Source organism: Oryx dammah, unplaced genomic scaffold (assembly GCF_014754425.2).
Source record: "Oryx dammah isolate SB20612 unplaced genomic scaffold, SCBI_Odam_1.1 HiC_scaffold_5, whole genome shotgun sequence".
Classification (NCBI taxonomy): Eukaryota; Metazoa; Chordata; class Mammalia; order Artiodactyla; family Bovidae; genus Oryx; species Oryx dammah.
This window is the reverse complement of record NW_024070189.1, coordinates 101592352-101611604: the sequence shown is the minus strand read 5'-3', so window position 1 is coordinate 101611604 and position 19253 is coordinate 101592352. Positions and strand designations below refer to the sequence as shown.

The window sequence follows — 19253 nt, the reverse complement described above, 5'->3', positions numbered from 1 at the left end:
TCAGCTCTTTCCCAGAGGCACTGGAGGTGGCCAATTCTGCGGGGAGGGGTGCAGTCACGTGCTGAGGGGGAACTGGTCCAGGCTCTATGGCAGAACTGGAGACGCTCCTCCAGGGCTGCGCGTCCTTGTCACCGTCTCTCCCCACTCCCCCTCCACCCCCACACCCTCACCAACACTGATACCTCCATCAAGCAGCTCTGTGCAGGCAGTGGCTCCTGGATCCACATGGCCCCCTGAAAGACCCCGTCCAGAACCCCAGGCCTGATTTTCAACTGCACATCCTAAAGGCCCCTAAACTAGAGCAGGTGTCTTGGCCTCGGCTGATACATGCTTTTGGGGACGTATCATTCTTCACAGAAGGGCTGTTCTGTGAATCGTAGGATGTTCAGCAGCACCTCTGGTCAACAAAAGAACATCTCCAGGGACTTCCCTGGCGGTCCAGTGGTTAAGACTCTGCTTTGCAATGTGGGAAACTCAGGTTCGATCCCTGGTCAGGGAACTAAGATCCCACATGAGAAGAGCAACTGATCCTGTGTGCCAAAACTAAGACCTGATGCAGCCAAATAAATAAATATTAAGGAGAAAAAACTTCCAGATGTTTCCAAATGTCCCCTGGTGGTAGAATCAGCCTTGGCTGAGAAATGAGACTTAGACTCTTCTAAGAAATTAAAAAACTGGCTGCTCTGCGTATCCCTGGACAAAACTCTAATTCAAAAAGATACATGCACCCCTATGTTCACAGCAGCACTATTCACAACAGCCAAGACATGGAAACAACCTACATGCCCACCAACAGATGACTGGATAAAGGAGATGCGGTGTAGATATACCACGGAACACTACTCAGCCACAGAAACAAACGACTTAATGCCATTTGCAGCAATATGGACGCAACTAGAGATGATCATACTAAATGAAGTAAGCCAAAAAGGGAAAGACAAATACCACATGATATCACTTATATGTGGAATCTAAAATATGGCGCCAATGAATCTATCTACAAAATACAGACAGATTCAGAGACACAGGGAACAGACGTGTGCTTGCCAGGGGGTTGTGGGGTGGGGGAGGGCAGGACGGGGAGTTTGGAATTAGCAGATATAAACTATTATACATACAACAGATAAACAACAAGGTCCCACTGTAAAGCACCGGGAACCATATTCAACAGCCTGTGATGAACCATAACAGAACAGAATATTAAAAACCAAGCCCGTGCGCAGCCACCACTGAGCCCACACTCCCAGAGCCTGCACTCTGAATGAAGAGTAGCTCCCGCTCGCTACAACCAGAGAAAGCGCGAGTGCAGCAAAGACGACCCAGTGCAACCGAAAATAAATTTTTTTAAAAAGAAAAAGAGAGGGTAAGATGTCTGGAGAGAGTAACGTGGAAACTTACGTTACCATATGTAAAACAGAGCGCCGATGGGGATTTGCTGTATGACTCGGGGAAATCAAACAGGGGCTCTGTATCAGGCTAGAGAGGTGGGATGGGGAAGGGGAGGGGGAAAGGTTCAAGAGGGAGGGGACATATGTGTACCTATGGCTGATTCTTGTTGATGTTTGGCAGAAGACAACAAAATTCTGTAAGGTAATTATCCTTTAATTTAAAAAAAAATGTCTATATGTGTACAACTGAGTCACTCTGCTGTCCCAGCAGAGATTGGCACGACATTGTAAATTGACTATGAAAGAAAGTAAAAGTGTTAGTCACTCAGTTGTGTCTGATTCTTTGTGACTCCGTGGACTGTGGCCTGCCAGGCTCCTCTGTCCATGGGATTCTCCAGGCGAGAATAGTAAAGTGGGTTGCCATTCCCCTCTCCAGGGGATCTTCTCGACCCAGGGTTTAAACCCAGGTCTCCTGCATTGCAGGCAGAATCTTTACACCATCTGAGCCACCAGGCAAACTTCAAATTTAAAAAATCGGCTGTCCTAGAGATCCCTGGACCCTCAGGAAGGGCTAACTAGAACTTTGTAAATTCTCATAGGTGGCTGTGACTTACTCTCCCGTAAACGGGTGAGGATTACATTGAACATTCCCTGACAGCTCACACCATGGAAGACTTTGAGCCCAGGCACCTGACCATTGCCAGAGGGTGGCCATTTCCCCCTCCATCCAGGAGGAGCTGGTCAACAGTTACGAGCTGGGGTCAGAGGACTGATCAGTGGCTGGGTGGTGGACCGAGAGCCTTGAGTTTGACCTCCTGGCCTTTCCAAAGGACAGGTCACTTCCATGGGCCTCAGGTAACTGAGGTGGTGCTGGGCCTGGCCTTGGGGGCTGGCTGCGGCCAGCAGTGGCTGGATGACACAGAAGCAGACTTTCAGAGGGAAAGTACCCAGTGGCGCTGGGGACAGAGCCCTGAAGCTGCTCCATCCTGGATGATCACCAGGAAACAAATCGGCTGCCAGGCCCTGTGGCTGCCTGATGCCTGGCCGCATCCCCGGCCCAAAGAGCAAGGCAGACGTAGCTGATGGGCTGATGGATGGTGGGCAGACACTCTCATTGCGCCCCCCGCCCCCGCCCCCCGCCCCACTCCACCAGCCCTGTGCCCAGAACGTTCGGAAAGGGCGGTGGCTGTGGCAAGGGTGTCCCAGGCCCGGAGCTATGCTTTGCCTTTTAATCAACTCTTTTTGCAAATTCCAAGGAGGCCTTTCTGGGTGCTTAAAATATACCCATAATTTCACTCTTCTCTTAGACGCAATGTTCCCCAAAATATAACTTTCACTTTGGTCTAAAATAGCCTCAGATGACTGCAAGGCGTCAGGGCTCTGCACTCTTAGGCAGCAAGCCAGAGAGGCAGCCTTGCAGGTCTGCGAGGCATGGGAAGGGCAGAGAGTGCCTGTTGGACTATGTCTTCCAGGTGGCTGTCCCCTCCCTGACACTTCCAGGGGCCCCCTGACAAAAAGGCATAGGCAATCACAGCTGTAGGGCACCCTGATCCTCTCCACACCCCCAAAGACAACCCCTCATCTTTCTGTACCCCCTCCTGCTCTGGTGAGGCCTTACTTCTCAGCTGGGCAGTCTGCAGGCTGTCATGCTGCCTCGGATCCCTCCTTCCAATCAAGTGGTTCCTCAACGCGGCTCCTGCCATTTTCCGCATCTTGTGACATCCTTGTGGTGAGCTGGGAACACCCACGCCTGCTGATACGTACTAAGCACCAGGGCTGGGAACACATCCACCCCCCAGCCCAGGCTACGAGAAGCTTGTCCCCAGGCTCATCTCTCTGGCTGAACTATCCGCGTGCCGTGAACTCCAGGGCCTCCTTCTGGGCACACATCTGGCACCCGGATGCTAGCTTCCTCCAGGGGTGCTGTGGCCCTCAGTGTACGCCGCTGGCCTGGCCGCCAGCCTCAGTGAGTTCACGCTGGCTCTCTCAGCAGCTTGTGGAGGGTCCCCGGGCTGGTGTGGGGGAAGGGCAGGGCTGGGAGGCACTGGGGTCTTGTTTGCTGTCTTCATCCCACTGTGCCTGGCAGATTATGTTGCCCTGCAGGCAGGATGCAGGTGGCCTCAGGGCCCAGGGTGTGTCTGGAAACCCTCCGAGGGCCCCTCCGTGGAATGAAAGATAGGAAAATGATACTAAAAAACTGAAGCAATATATGAAAAAAGCCAAGTACATGAGGTGAAACCAAAAGCTGCAACAAAATACGTCACAATTCTGCCAAGCGGTGGAGGGCGGGGCGGTGCAGATAACCTTGCGTGCTCTCCGGCAGCGAAAACCACCATTGCAGTCTTGGTTTGTTTCCTGTTGGGGAGTTGCTTAAAGAAGAGGTGAACCACAGTCAGCGCCTGGCGCGAGGTTCAGAAAGTTACCCCCAGGAGGACAGGGATGGGAGGGGGTGATGAAATTCCAGTGCAGAGAAACCAGCGTGAAACGCACCAGAAATCTTCTAAAGTCCTTTCATGACAGTTGCCTGAAAGAAAGCCTGCAGGGAGCGTGTGACTTCTCAGCTCTGGGGGTATCACCACATGGGTGACTGCATTTTTTTTTTTTTGCATTGACAAGCAGCTTTTCAAATAACATTTGAAGACTTTGCCCTAAGCACAAACTTGGATGGAAAACCCAACCCTATTGGTGAGGAAGATGGGAGGAGGGACTGCCCTGGTGGTCCAGTAGTTAAGAATCAGCCTGCAAATGCAGGGGACATGGGTTCGATCCCTGGTCCGGGAAGATCCCACATGCCTCAAAGCAACTAAGCCCGTGCGCCACAGGTACTGAGCACGTGCTCTGCAACAAGAAGCCACTGCAATGAGAAGCCTGTGCACTGCAGCTAGAGAGTAGCCCCTGCCTCCTGCCTCAGCTACAGAAAGCCCGTGCGCGTGCAGCAATGAAGACCCAATGTGGCCACAAAAAAAAAAAAAAGAAACGAGGTTTCTGGTGATGGGTGGGCAGTTCTCCTGGTTGTGGCTGGCCACAGGGCGGGAAGCAACACCAGGAACGAAGCAGATCGCCAGCCGGAAACAGCATCTCCACCTGCCACCCGCCCTGCGCTGAGGTGACGGACGAGATAGAACTGAACAGAGTTGGGGTGACGTATAACCATAACGGCACGATGTCACGGAGCCCCCCCAAATCTCAACCCATCTGGGCACCGGTTCTGTTAACACTGAAATCAATCTTTGCCCGCAGTCGGCCTAGAACTTCTCAACTGGGGAGATTCTGCCCCTCAGGGGACACTTGGTGATGTCTGGGGTCATTTATGACCGTCCTGACCAAGGGAGGGGGTGCCACTGGCATCTGGTGGGTGGAGCCCAGGGATGCTTCTCAACAGCTGACAGTGCACGGGGATGGTCCTCATCCCCGATGTCAACGGTTCAGACATGGAGCCTAGGTCCCCGGGTGTTTCCATCTGTGAGGCGTGAGGCTGATTCTGCACGAGGCCTCCTTCACCCTCTCTCATCCTCTGTGGGACAGGCCCTGCTGCCGTCCCCCCCGACCCTGGGTTGTGGCTTCCGCTCCTGTCCTCCCTCAGCCTGCTCTGCCAACCCAGGGACCCCCCGGTGACTTCTTTCAACATCCTGGGGAGGCCACACGGGGGGACAGAAGCTGCCAGACGTTCTACTGCCCGCTCCCAGGGGCCACCCTGCCGGGGCCTCCCTCGCAGGCTCTCGAGTGGCTCAGCCTCCTGGCCCCACAGCGCCCCCCGCCCCTGCCTGTCTCCCTGTCATGCCCACCTTCCTGGGCATCCACCCTGGCCTGGCTCTCACTCCCCTTCTTCCCACCCTGATGTTCACGTCGCTGACATTCTAGCCACTGAGCCTCAAGGTCAGCCTTAGGCCAGCTGAGCCTTGACCACTGGCTGGGGTCAGGGGACGTCTGGCTGGCACATCTCACCCTGAAGTGCCCCAGGTTGCTGTCCTAGACTCTCCCGAGCCTAATTCCACCACCTCCCCACCCAGTTAGCTGCCTGCTGACACCTGACGCTCCCCATCAGCAGATCACGGAAACACCCTCAAATGCCTTTGTACATACAGGAGATACAATCTGGCCTCTGGGTTCCTATGATCCTGGAGACAGAAAGACACACACCGGATAAAGGCTCCCAGCCCTGACACTCCTTTTGCTTTGAATGCCCTGGCCCCTTTGTGGGTTTGGTGAGGGGTTGCACAGCGCACGACACCAGTGATTTCCCTCCTTCTGTCCCGATCCCGAGCGTCCTCTATGCTGTGGCCCATGCCTCCAGAATGGTCCCCAGAGACCTGTCCGTGGCCACATGCCCCTTTCTTAGCATTCAATCTTCCTGGCAAACTCACCTCCTCCCGTAGCTAACAAGCAAGACCAGGAGGTGCCCCAGCTTGCTGCAGGTCCCCACGTGACTGGACAACCTCTAAGGCCCAACAAGTGCTGAGGTCCAGGGGGCTCTGTGTTCCTGGCACATCCCTTGGATGAAACCCGCCCCCCAGACCACAGTCCTCACCAGCATCCTGGGAGAAGCCACAGGCAGCACACGCAGCCATCTCCGACCCCGTCTCTTCCTCCTACTGTCTACTTTGATCAGATGCCTTGGCTCAAGAACCTGGCCTGCGAGGCTCCTGGTGGCCTGCCCCACACATTAACTCCTCACTGCTCCCAAATGCCAGATGCCTTCTGGCCACCAGGCTCTTAGCACATGTGGCAGGTCCATGCAGATGGGTGATGTCCTAGGTGTGTCTGCTGGCGCCCATCCAGCCCTCAGCACACCCCCGAGGCCTGCATACCTGGAGCAGGCTGCTGGCCAGGGCTCCGCTCTCCTCCCGGGCTTGGCTCAGTCAACCCCGAGAGTCTACAGTGGGACCACCTCCACGTCTGCCCAGTACCCTCTACCCTCCTGTTATGGGTGGAGGGGGATGCTGGCCTGGCTGGGGCAGGGAGGGGACCCAGGGCCCAGGAGAAAACTCAACTGTAGAGTCAGACAAAGGAGTGAAATGCTGAGAGAGCTGGTAAAAGATAAAACAAAATGCAGTCTTATCTGCAGAGCAGACTATTACTCAGCCAGAGAAAGGAATGAAGCACTGACACACACTGCAGCAAGGACGTGTGCGTATTTACTGCTCAGTCGTGTCTGACTTCCTGTGACCCCCGTGGGCTGCGGGCCACCAGGCTCCTCTGTCCATGGGATTCTCCAGACAAGAATACGGGACTGCCCTCCTCCAGGGGATCTTTCTGACCCAGGGAGGAACCCGCGTCTCCTGCATTACAGGTGGATCCTTAACCGTCGGAGCCACCGGTGAAGCACAGATAAACCTGGAAAAAACCAAGCTGAGTGCAAGGACTCAGACAGAGACCACAGCTTGTATGGCCCCATGAAACGTCCAGAAACGCCCAGAACAGAAAGCAGATCAGTGGTTGTCAGGGGCTCGAGGCGGGGGAATGGGGAGTGACTGCTGACGGGGTCTCCTCTGGGGTGACGGAAATGTGCTGGTACTAGAGGTGAAGGCGGCACCACACTGGGGCCATGCTGAACACACGCTGAGCTGTTCACTGGAAATGGGCGAGTTACATCTTAACCAAGCTCTTAAACAGAAAAACCTGAGCACAGAGGCACATCCCTGGCTCTGGAACCTTCTATCATTCCAGCTGAGTGGCTCTGCCCGTGTCCCCAGTGATGGGCAAGGACCGGCCCATCCTTGCCCCATGGGAGGGAAGGACATGGTTTGCGCAGGTATCCGTATGAGGAAAGGTCAAGGTGAATGATGGGCGGCATGTTGATTCAGGATGACACGCCCAGGTAGCTGGCAGGTGCTGCCAGGGGACAGACAAACAGTGGCTGATGGGTGGGTGGGAGGGAGGCTGGAGGAGTCTGGGGTCAGGTGATTTTGGGTCTGTGGGGCCCTCAGTGGGGGCTGGTGCTCAGGACCCAGGCTGGCACAGTCCCAGGACATGCTCTTTTAGGGTCCCTGGGGTGGGGGTGGGGGGTCAGGGGCAGCAGAAAGCTCCGGTAGCCCCGCTGTCCTGTCACTGGCCTCCCGCAGGTGTACCCAACAGCTTGGGGGGCCATCTCCCAGCCTTCCCTCTCTGTGTGGGCCAGGCCACAGTGGCTACATGGAGGCGCTGAAATCCCAGCTTCTGGCCGTTTGGGAAAAGAGTAGCCGGCAAGGATCCTCGTTTCATTTCTGCTTTCGAAATTAAAACCCCATGCGCGTTGGCAAATATTAGTGGCGAGTGTTACAGTTCAGTAAGGACAGACAGAACTCGAGCCTAAGCACCGCCCCCCACTGCAGCCCTGATGCCAAGGCAGAGGGGCACATCCCGGGTGGGCTGTGCGGCCAGACCCGTGGCCAGTGCCAGGGCTGCATCCCCGAATTGCCAGGTTCTTAGAGGGCATACAGCGTGAGTCACGGCCCCCTGACTGCAGGGCCTGGCTAGCCTGTCTTCTGCACCTTCAGCGTTTCTGAGCTGGAACAGCAGCCCTGCGTGAACGCTGTGTTTCCGGGGGTGGTTCGCGGGGCGGCCGCAGGGCAGCTGAGCGACACCGTGTGAAATGGTGACGGTGACAGTTCGCTCTGGCGGGCAGGCAGACCAGCTGATTGCAACCGGCTTTCCACGCGGCCCCCTTCCTGTTTTCTGGTCAGAACTGCAGAGCAAGTTTGCAGCCCGCGCCCAGGGTGGGCGCCCAGCGACACCCAAACCTCAAAACAACTCCACTTCTCCTTTCAGGGAGCTGACAAAAAGTCCCAGTCGGCTTTCTGTGGCCCCAGGCAAGCTGAGAGAGGAAATCTTTTTCACAAAGATGCAGAGGGGCACTCAGGCTCAGGCTGGGTGTTAAGCGTGGTCCGGCTGTGGCTGCCTGTGGTGCGGCCTGGGGCACCCAGACTGTACTGGGTGGACTTGCATTCCTCGGTAAGATATGCCCAACTCCTTATCCCTGGAGTCTGGGAGTGGGACCTTCTTTGGAAATAGGGTCTCTGCAGATGGAATTAATGGGCTTCCCTGGTGGCCCAGTGGTAAAGAACCCACTTGCCAATGCAAGAGACGCAGGTTCAATCCCTGGGTCAGGAAGATCCCCTGGAGAAGGGCAAGGCACCCCCCTCCAGTGTTCTTGCCTGGAGAATCCCATGGACAGAGGAGCCTCGAGGGCTACCGTCCGTGTGGGCACAAGAGACGGACAAAAGACTGAGCGACTAAACAGCAGGTGGAATTAAGGGAAGGATCTGGTGGTGAGGTCGTCCTGGATTTAGGGGAGGCCCTAAATCCAATGAGACAGTGCCCTTATAAGAGAAAGGAGAGTGCTCGCCTCGGCATCACATATACTGCAGTTGTGACAATGCAGAGGTCAGCATGGCTCCTGTGCAAGGGTGACGTGTAAATTCGTGACACATTCCATAGTTTGGGAAGCTGTGGGACATATATCCAATGGAGTATTACTTAGCTATAAAGACGAATGTATCTGAGTCAGTTCCAATGAGGTGGATGAACCTAGTGCCTATTATACAGAATGAAGTAAGTCAGAAAGAGAAACACAAATGTCATATCTTAATGCATATATATGCAATCTAGAGAGAGAGTACTGATGATCCTATCTGCAGCGCAGCGAAGGACACACAGACATAAAGAACAGACTTGTGGACACAGCGGGGGAAGGAGAGGGTGGGGCGACTTGAGAGAGTGGCGTGGAAACATACACACTACCATATGTAAACCAGAGAGCCAGTGGGGGCTTGCTGTATGGCTCAGGGAACCCAAAGCCAGGGCTCCGTGACAGCCTTGAGGGGTGGGTTGGGGAGGGAGGGGACCTGCATGCCTATGGCTGACTCACATTGATGGATGGCAGAAACCAACAGAATAGTGTAAAGTAATTACCCTCTCACTAAAAACCTCACACAGTTAAATTTTAAAAATTAAAATAAATAAAAAAATTAATACTTGTTAACAAAAAAAAAAAAGAGAGAGAGAGAGAAAGGAGATTCAAGATAGAGAGACAGATGGGGAGAAGGCCATACGGAAACAGAGGCAGAGCCTGGAGTGATGTGACCACAAGCCAAGGAACACCAGAAAGGCGGCCACCAGAAATCGGGAGAGAGATGTGGGAAGGACTCTCCATGGGGGCCTTCAGGAGCAGCCCATCCTGTCCAGACCTTGATTTCAGACGTCTAGCTCCGAGAAATGTGAGAGAAGACATTCCTGTTGTTTTAAGAGCCCTACCTCCAACTCTGTCCCGCGTACAGTGCCCTGGGATAGCAGCCCCAGGACATTTACACAGCAGCAAGCCTCTCTGGGGCTCTGTTTTCTGGTCTTTAAAATGAGCAGAGCTGCTGTGAGTCCTCAGAGAGGTGATGATGACTGTGGCACCTGAAGCCTGACACCCTGTGGGCCTGAAGGCTTGACAGCTAATTATTCCTGTTATTAACAAGTAACTCTCAGGCTTCCCTGCTGGCTCAGTGGTAGAGAATCTGCCTCCCGAAGCAGGAAACATGGGTTCAACCCCTGATCCAGGAGGATTTCACATGCCTCGGAGCAACTAAACCTGTGTGCCACAGCTACTGAAACTGTGCTGGGAGCCTGGGAGCCGCAACTGCTGAGCCCATGTACCACAGCTACTGAATCCGCTGCACCCTGGAGCCCAAGCTCCGCAAGCAAAGAAGCCACCGCAGTGAGGAGCCTGCACACCACAACTAAAGAGCAGCCTCTGCTCGCTGCAACTAGAGGAAAGCCTGAGCAGCAACAAAGACCAGGCATGGCCAAGAACAAAGGAGGAAAACTACACATCAAATATTGCATTAGGAAAAAAGTAACTCTCAAGTTAGCCCAGGATGGTCGGGATGGACTTAGGGACAATTCTAAGCCATCAGCACTTGAAAGGAACCGTGCCTGAGTCTCGTGGGACCACCAGCTGTGACTAAGGCAGCTATTCTCACCCGGAGGAGACTCGGCTCCCAGGAGACACTTGGTGATGTCGGGACATTTTGCGGTTGTCGCCACTGGGGGGGGATGGGGTGCTATTGGCATCGGGTGGCTGGAGGCCAGGGGTACAGCTCAGCACCCTGCAATGCACAGGATGGCCCCAAGCCTGGAGTGACCCGGCCTGAGATGTCAGCAGTCCTCTGGCTGCACAGCCCGGCTCGACACTAAAACCACCTTCTCCCTTTCCAAACGGTCGCCTCAGGAAGCACATTTACGGCGATGGCATGCTTTTGGCTCAAGCCTGTTTTGGAAGCTGGCATGGGCTCCTCCCTCCTAAAACCCCTGGAGAAATTTAGCCTCGCCGGCTCACACTCTCGAGGCTCGAGGGACGCAGCCGGGCGAGGTCAGAGGCATCTGACTCACCAGGTGCAGACACGCCATGGAGGTGACTAACAGCCCTCAAAGAAAGGGCCAGAACCCTCTGGGGCGGGAGGAGCATGGAGGCCCCAGAGGAAGGAGGGGTCCTCAGGATGGCCCCTGCGGAGGAAGGCATGAGACACAGTCAGCTGTCACTTGGCAGGGCGTTGCTGTGGACTGACTTATGTGCCCCCACAGAAGGCTTGTATATATCATCTTGACACCGGAACCTGTGAACGTGGCCTTATATGGAAACGGGTCTCTGCTGACGTAATTAGTTAGGATGAGGTCATCCTGGACTGGGGCCGGTCCTAAACCCAATGACTGGTGTCTTTAGAGGAAGAGAAGGCGGCGTGATGACAGAGACCGGGATTATAGCGATGTGGCCACGAGCCCAGGAGCGCCTGCTCGGAGCCCCGGAAGCGTCCTTTCCTAGAGCCTTTGGAGGGAGCGAGGCTCTGCCCACACCTAGCTTCAGATTCCAGGCCTCTGGAACTGTTGGAGGGAGGGAATTCCTCTTTTTGACGCCAACGAGCCTGTGTTTTGCAGCGCTAGGAACCTCATTCTGGTGCCTGAGATGCTCCTCATCTAAAGGAGGCTGAGCCATCCTGCTCCCCGGCTGTGCTGCACTGAACCTGGGGCTTGGCATCCCTTGGTGTGGCCCGCCCCTTGCCCACCTGCCTGGTTCTGTGAGGGGTGAATGGTCCACTTGGCAAATCGCCACGCTCAGGAAATGCTGGGTCTGCTCTCTTGTTGCTGTCCCCAGTTCTAAAGTCATGGAGTGTCTGCACCATTTTATCCGGCAGCTGCTGGGAGGACAGTGGGGCCCAGTGGTTCAGACTCTGCACCTCCAATGAGGGGTTCGATCCCTGGTCGGGGAACCAGGAGCCCACGTCATGAGTGGCACAACGAAGTAAATAATTTTTTTTTTTGAAGCTAAGATACCCTGCATAGCTCCCATAACACACAGGACCCACCCCGCAATCCTGCAAGGCCTTGAATGACCTGTCACCTCCCTGTCCCCACCGCCTTCTGCTCTGCCCCTTCTCACTTCACTCTGACCCCTTCCCATGCCCTCCAGGACCCGACTTTCCTTCCATACACCAGGCACGGTCCAAGCCTCTCGGACTTTGCTCTGGCTGTGTTCTCCTTCCAGGCCTGGCTCACATCACCTTCTCGCCTCGTTTCCCTACCCACTTCCTTGAGCCCACCACTGTTCTTTTTTTTAAAAACACTTGTCTATTTGTAATTGGAGAATAATTGCTTTAGGATATTGTGCTGGTTTCTGCCATCCATCAACACGAATCAGCCCCAGGTATACATATGTCCTCTCCCTCTTGAACCTCCCACCCTTCCAGGCGGCGCTCCCTGCGTTGTGCAGCAAATTCCCACAGCCTGTCTTGCAAATGGTAATACATATGTTTCAGTGCTGCTTTCCCGGCTCGTCCCACTCTCTCCACCCCCACCGTGTCCGCAAGTCTGTCCTCGGTCTGCGTCTCCACCGCTGCCCTGCAAACAGGCTCCTCAGCACCGTCTTTCTAGACTCCATAGGCGTGTTAATGCACATCATTTGCTTTTACTTTTCGGGCTCACTCCTCTCTCTTTCTCGTTTGCTTGCTTTTGGCTATGCCATGCAGCAGGCGGGATCTTAGCTTCCCAACCAAGGGCTGAACCCATGCCCCCTACGCAGGAAGCACAGATCTTAACCTCTGGATTGCCTACTCGTTCTTGCTGGCTCATAGCTCACACTTGAGACCCGCTGTTTCTCTCTCTGCCTGCCTCCTTGCCACGAGCCCGCAGCTCCCTGTGGGCAGGCCTTTGTGTCGGTTTTGGCCACTGCATAGCCCAGTGCCGAGAACAGCGCCTGCATGTGAAGCATTTGCGGAAGGAACGGATGAGAGGAGGGAACGCATGCAGGGAACATGGTATTGAAGAGAAAAATGTCTATTCTGTGGCCAGATCACTTGGGAGTTTTTAAAACACGCCTGTGCAAAAAAAACACACACCACCCAAGGAATCTTTACGTTACGTGCATAGAAGAAGACAGAAATAGGCAATGTGTGCTGGCACAGGGCCCGGCTGGACAGCCCCAGCTAGTTTCTGGTTGATGATCTCAGAGATCGTCAGAGAGGAAGAGGAACTGAAACGTACTCAGCAGGCGCAGTCTAGATGGGATTTCACTGAATCCTGGCTACTTAGAAGCCAGAGGTCAAGGCTTCAGGGTGGGTGGGGGTCTAGGGTTCTATGGATGGGCTGTGGCAAACCCAGGGGTTGTCACTCGGCAACATGGAGACATGAGGTCTCGAACCGAGCAAAGATGCAGAGCACCAGTATGGAGTCCTAGGCAAGCGACGCTGGGCTGTAAAGACGACAAACCGTATGATTCCAGCCATCCAGCAACCTGGAAAAGGCAAAACTGTGCAGACAGTGGGGATTCCCAGGTGGTGCAGTGGTAAAGATGCGGGAGACACAAAAGACGCGGGCTCAACCCCTCGCTCGGGAAGACCCCCGGAGTAGGAAATGGCAACCCGATTCAGTACTCTTGCCTGGAGAATGCCATGGACACAGGAGCCTGTGGGTTACAGTCCCTGGGGTCACAAAGAGTCAGATATGACTAGGTGTTAACACACACACACACACACGCGGAACACACACACACACGGAACACACACACACACGCACGCATGCACGCACGCACGCACGCGCGCGCGCGCGGAGGCGGTAACAGGCTCAGTGGTTTCCAGGAGCTGAAGGGAGGCAGGGGGACGAACAGGCAGAACACGAGGACCTCTAAGGTAGTATAGCTGCTCTGTATGATCCTCATGGTGGACACATGACCTTGTGCATCTGTCCAAACTCGCAGCACGTGCAATGCTGACTGGATCCTAATGCACTCCGTGGACTGTAGATAATAACACTGTGTCAATATTGGCTCACCAATAGTAAACAAATACACCAAGCCAACACAACACACTGATGACAGGGGGAAGTGTGTGTGTGTTGGGGGGTGGCGGGAGAATATGGCAACTCTCTGGACCACCTGTTCAGTATTCCTATAGACCTGAAACTGCTCAAAGACACAGCACGGTTTGTTGGTTTCTTTTCTGTAACATCGGAAAAACCCAAATGAACTTTTGGGTCAACCCAAAATGTTGCTATATTTAGTAAAATTTAACTATTTAAGGTTAAGTTTCATGCTCGAAATTATTTAATTGTTGTAAAATCTTATTAGAAACAGAAAGAAAGAAAGCAGGGTCTTAGACCCCAAACCCAGAGGTGCACACCCCCGGGCCCCCATGTGGCCCTGGCTCTCACCAGGAGACGATGGTTAGGCTACGTTCTGCGATATGGCAGAATCTTGTCCAAAGACCCCGAGGGTGAGGGCCACTGGGACCAGTCCCACGGCCCGCGTGTCCAGAAGGCTCATCCCCAGCGACACAGCCATGACTCCTGCGGCGTCTGGCCTATGCGGACGCTGGAAAAGGCGCAGGAGGCTGAGGTGCCAGGTGGCCCCCTCCTCTAGTTGGTCCCCAGCCACCAGGCCTGCCCTCACCTCACTGGCTTCTTTCTACCCCACAGCCCCACCCCCACCAGAAACACCCTGCCACAAACTATTCAGTTTGGACACGCCACCCTTTTCCTTCTGGGACCCAGTGTGCAGACTGCCACCCCTCCAGACATCAGGAGTACACTGAGGACCCTGAGGCATCCATCAGGACTTGTTATTTTCTATATCTGAGGCTTTGACACCTGGGGCCTGGCTGACCCCACGGGGATTCCTAGAGAGAAGAAAGGACCCTCCTATGAGCATGCCTTCCAAACACAAACCAACCATTTCAGAGCCCACATCATCCCCCTGCTACCTCTGTTTTTATGTTTTCACCCTCAAGGCTGCTCTCCCCAGGCCCTGAATCACCCCAGGGGAGACCATTCGACTAGGCCAGTCCTTATGCCCTCAAACTCTGAAATTATTCACACCGGCCACTCCTAAGCCTGCTTGCCCTGACTCATTGGACCTTTTCCATGAAAACCATGACACAGACTCCTGCCTACACCCTCCCCTGGCTCTCGCTGCTTCCGATGGACCCTGGTGCCTCCCTGTGTGGCCCTGCCCAGGGCACGCTGAGCCTCCTGTTTCTGAGAAATCATGACCGTAAATGCCTTCTCCACGGCTGCTGCTACGCCGTATCTGAACGATCATGGAGTCTGCACGGGAAGGCCCCCTCCTGCCGACCGGCCCCCACTCACCTCCAGCACGGGGCCAGCGCCGAGGATGGTCCTCTCGACACCGCTGGCGTAGCCCTTCTGGCTCAGGGCGGTGAGGCAGTGGATCAGGAAGTTGGTGCTCTGCGTCTTGCCCGAGCCGCTCTCGCCCGAGATGACGATGCACTGGTTGACGTGCTTCCGGAGCATGGAGTAGTAGGCCACGTCGGCCAGCGCGAACACGTGAGGCTCCAGCTTGCCCAGCTGCTGGTTCTCGTACATCTTCACGTACTTCGGGTTGTAGATGGGGAGGAACTTGAAGGGGTTGACGGCTACAAGGATGCTGCCGGCGTACGTGTAGATCTTCTGCTGCAGGAAGCGGTGCCTGAGGTTCTTCAGGAGGTTCTCCTCCGTCAGCTCGGGGAGGTTGCACAGGTCGTCAAAGTCCGCCTGTGGCCGGGGCAGGAGGCCGCGCTCCACTAGGCGCCGAGTGGCTGTGGCCTGGGACGCAAGCTGCATGTGCAAGTACTTGATGGTGCCGTCGGGGTCGCGCTCCTGCAGCAGGAAGTAGTAGCCGTCCTCCCGCGGGTGCTCGTCGTGCGCCCGCCGCGGCCACAGCAGCACGCGGTGCACAGGTGAGTCGCTGGCGTCCAGCACCCACTCCTCCCCACCCGTCTCCTTGACCTCCACCAGCACGTAGCGCTTGCTGCCGTCCAGCTGCAGGCGGGCGATGGCATCCTGGATGACGTCGGATGTGGTGCTGTCCTTGGTGGCCGGCACGCGGCATGAGGCCAGGGGTGGCGCCTGGCTCTCGGTGGTGGCCAGCTGCGGGTAGATGTGCAGGTGGTAAGCCGCCTGCCCCCGGCGGCCGGCGCTGCCCGCCTCGTTCACACTCATCCTGCCGGCAGCCTGGCCTCAGCATGCCTCCCGGGCTCGGGGCGCACGTCCTGGAGCTGGAAGGGAGAGGTGGCACCATCAGAGGGGGTGGAGGGCAGAGGGGTGGTTCAACACTGACACCCACCTCCGGACAGAGCCTCAGGCCCATGGCCTGGATCCATGGGCTCTCCTGAAGCCAGAAAGGCCAAGGAGTCTCGTCTGTCCTTAACGTGATCCTGACTTCAGGTTCGCGGCTCCCGCAGAGCGACGTCACTGGAGTCTGTCCACATCCCAGGCCGCGGCCCTCCCTACCAGCCTCTCAACCCTCAGGTCCGGGGGCCACAGCCATCTCTCAGCTCAGTCCTTCCTGGCCTCTCCTCTCTGACAAAAACTCCCCTGGCAAGTTCCCAAGCAGAGGAAGACTTGGCCCCACGTGCCTTGGTCATGTCCCCCAAACACAAGAGGGGCAGAGAGAGGAAGGGTGGGATGAGGAAGACTGACCTTGCCCGGAAACTCAGGGACCTCGAAACCCCACTGAGGAGGATAAAGTCAGGGAGTGCCCCCTTCAAAAAAAAAAAACTTGCTCCAGAGAACTCTTCAGTGGACATTCACTTCTAGAACCCACAACTCCATCCCCATCATGCCGAGAACATCTGGCAGACCCATATCAGAGGCCCAGGAGTTCTGGTCAATTTTCCCCAAGGCTGTGAAAGACTGAGGAGCCGCCCCAGCCAGAGCAAACTGGGGAGCTGTGATGACTGAATGTCCCAGGGTTGTCTGCACAGGGTCATGACTGGAGAGAAGACGTGAAGGAAGAACTGGTGATGTCTGAATAAGGTCAGATGGCTGGTGAATAGCAGTGTGCTGGCGTCGGTTTCTTAGTTGTACAAACGTACCCTGATAGTGTGAGGTGTTCACATTCAGGCAACATGGGTGAGGGGTTCAGGGGACTCCCTGTTTGGTCTTTGCAACTTTTCTGGAAACCTAAAATGATTTCCTTGGTTGTCCAGTGGTTAAGAATCCACCTTACAAGGAAGGGGATGTGGGTTCGATCCCCGGTCCAGGAACTAAGATCCCACATGCAGCTAAGCCCACAGGCTCTGGAGCCCACACGGCCCAACAAAAGGTGTGCTTCAACTAACACCTGATGCGGTCAGATACATATTTTAAAGGATGACCACACCAGAAACAGCCTATTTAGAAAAAAAATTTGCTCCTGAAGACATTTTGAGAAAAGAGAAAAGGCAGTCAATGTTGGCAACAGCTCACCGCAGTGTCTGAGGCGAGAGGCAGGAACACAGAGTGGGCCACGTGGGGCTCACTGTGTGCCACCCGAGTGTGGCCGCAGATACAAAGATGAACCAGACCTTGGCTCAGAGCCCAGTGGGAGATGCCGATACGCAAATAGATGTGAGAGGTTATCAACCATGAGCGTGAGAAACTACTGTCCCCGAGAGCCACAGAAGGCTTTAGGGAAGTGGTACCATCTAAGAGGGGTTCTACAGGATGAAGAGGAATTCGTTCAACAGGAAGGCAAAGGAGGGATGAGAGTGTGCTAGGCCCATGGTCTATTTTGTTAAAAAAAAAAAAAAAAGTTTCACTGGAATGAAGCTCTGCCCATTCACGAACATAGTGTCTACATCTGCCTGTGTTATAACAACACAACCACGACAGAGACTAGTAACCTGAAGGCCTGGAAAGCTGAACCTTCTTTTTCCCCAGTCCTTTGTGGAAACAGTAGGCTGACGTCTGCATGACTCAGCCCTGTGGACATGAGGGGCCACCAGAGGCTGTGATGATCTGGACTCTGGGAAACTGAGTCCCACAGCAGTGCTGGGAGGGCAGGTGACAGGTGAGGCTGAGCAAACTAGATGTAATGAAGCGGCCACAAATAGGTAGGTAGGTCGCGGCAGCCCGCAGGGAGGCTGGGGTAGACGGGGACGTTTAATTTCCTAAACTTTTCCCCAGATTATTATGGAACTTTGGTCTATTTCCTTCCAGCTTAATATTCAACAGATGTTACATGTTTTAATAAAGCCTGAACTGCTCTTCATGGGATATGTTAGTACAAATGAACATGTCTCCATGCCATGAAATATGCTCTGAAACATGATTTCTGAGTTCCTGGACACACAACATTGTGTAGAACTCTTGAGAATTTCCTTGGAATCAGTTAACTCAGGCAGAATCAGTAGATAAATGGATGTGAACATTGCTAAGCGTCTTTCCTCAAAATGCCACAGTATCCTGCAGAAAAATGATGAAATGATAGAAAACACTTTGGCAGTTTCCTTAAAAGTTAATATATGCCTAGCGGGTGACCCACTCCTAGCGATGGAACCACTCCTAGGAGTTACTCCAGAAACATGAGGCAGATGTTCATACACAGACTGTACATAAATGGTCTCACTGACACTGTTTCTAAAAGCCCCAGACTAGATACACCCTCAATGCACACAAACTGGCGAATGGACGCATAAACCGGCCACACAATGAACACGACTCAGCTGTGAGAATGGACCGACCTCTGACCCTCACAACAGCACGGAACAACACAGACCAATCCTGGAACCTGAGTGCTGAGTGGAAGAGCGAAGATGGAAAGGAATATATACAGACCCCAAAATTCCACTCCTAGTATGAACCCCAAGGACTTAAAGACAGGTATCCAGACAGACACTTGTACACACACGTTCACAACAACCCTATTAGCCAAAAGGCAGAAAAACACCCAAATTTCCATCTGCTGATGAAAGAGTGGAATGGTCCTTGCTACAACGTGGATGAACCCTGAAAACATCACGGTGGATGAAAACAGCCAGACACCAAAGGCTACGTGTTACAGGACTCCGTCTATTAGGAAATGTCCAGAATGGGTAAATCCATAGAAATGGGCAAAATCACACACTAGCGGTTGCCAGGGGCTGGGGAGTGAGGTGGGGGAATGGGGAGAGACTGCTGACGGACGCAGGGTTTCCTTTTGGGGTGATGGAAAAGCTCTGGAGCTACACAGAGGTGATGGCTGCGCCACATTATGAACGCGCTAAGTATCAGTGAATCGTTCACTTTAATGTTATGTGATGCTGTATGTTAATTTACCATGATGTGAATTTCACTTCAATAAAAACTTCAAAGCAGTATATATATAGCACATGATTCCACATACTCCCGACGCTTGAACAACTCCGGGGGTCCACTTATATGCAGATTCTTTTCACTATATATGTACTTGGCATGTTTAGTCGCTCAGCCGTGTCCGACTCTTTGTGACCCCATGGACTGCTGCCCCCTAGGCTCCTCTGTCCATGGGATTTCCCAGGCAAGAACACTGGAGTGGGCTACCATGCCCTCCTCCAGGGGACCTTCCTGACTCAGGGACAGAACCTGTGTCTCCTGCATCGGCAGGTAGAGTCTCTACCACTGAGCCACCTGGGAAGC

At 54.4% G+C, this 19253-nt stretch overlaps 1 protein-coding gene and 1 non-coding gene across 4 annotated transcripts in view; one reads left to right on the top strand and one right to left on the bottom strand.

Moving 5' to 3' along the window:
- Positions 1 to 19253, bottom strand: part of MYO9B (myosin IXB) — a 105579-nt gene that overhangs the window by 70758 nt on the left and 15568 nt on the right. For all 3 annotated transcript variants that reach the window (XM_040241072.1, XM_040241073.1, XM_040241074.1), the window contains exon 2: positions 14985 to 15892. In XM_040241072.1, coding sequence (XP_040097006.1) covers positions 14985 to 15836 — 852 coding nt within the window. In that variant the 5' untranslated portion in view covers positions 15837 to 15892. The remainder of the gene's footprint in view (positions 1 to 14984; positions 15893 to 19253) is intronic.
- On the top strand, positions 8705 to 8808 carry LOC120864923. The gene has a single exon (XR_005721269.1). It is a non-coding gene; the product is annotated as a U6 spliceosomal RNA (small nuclear RNA).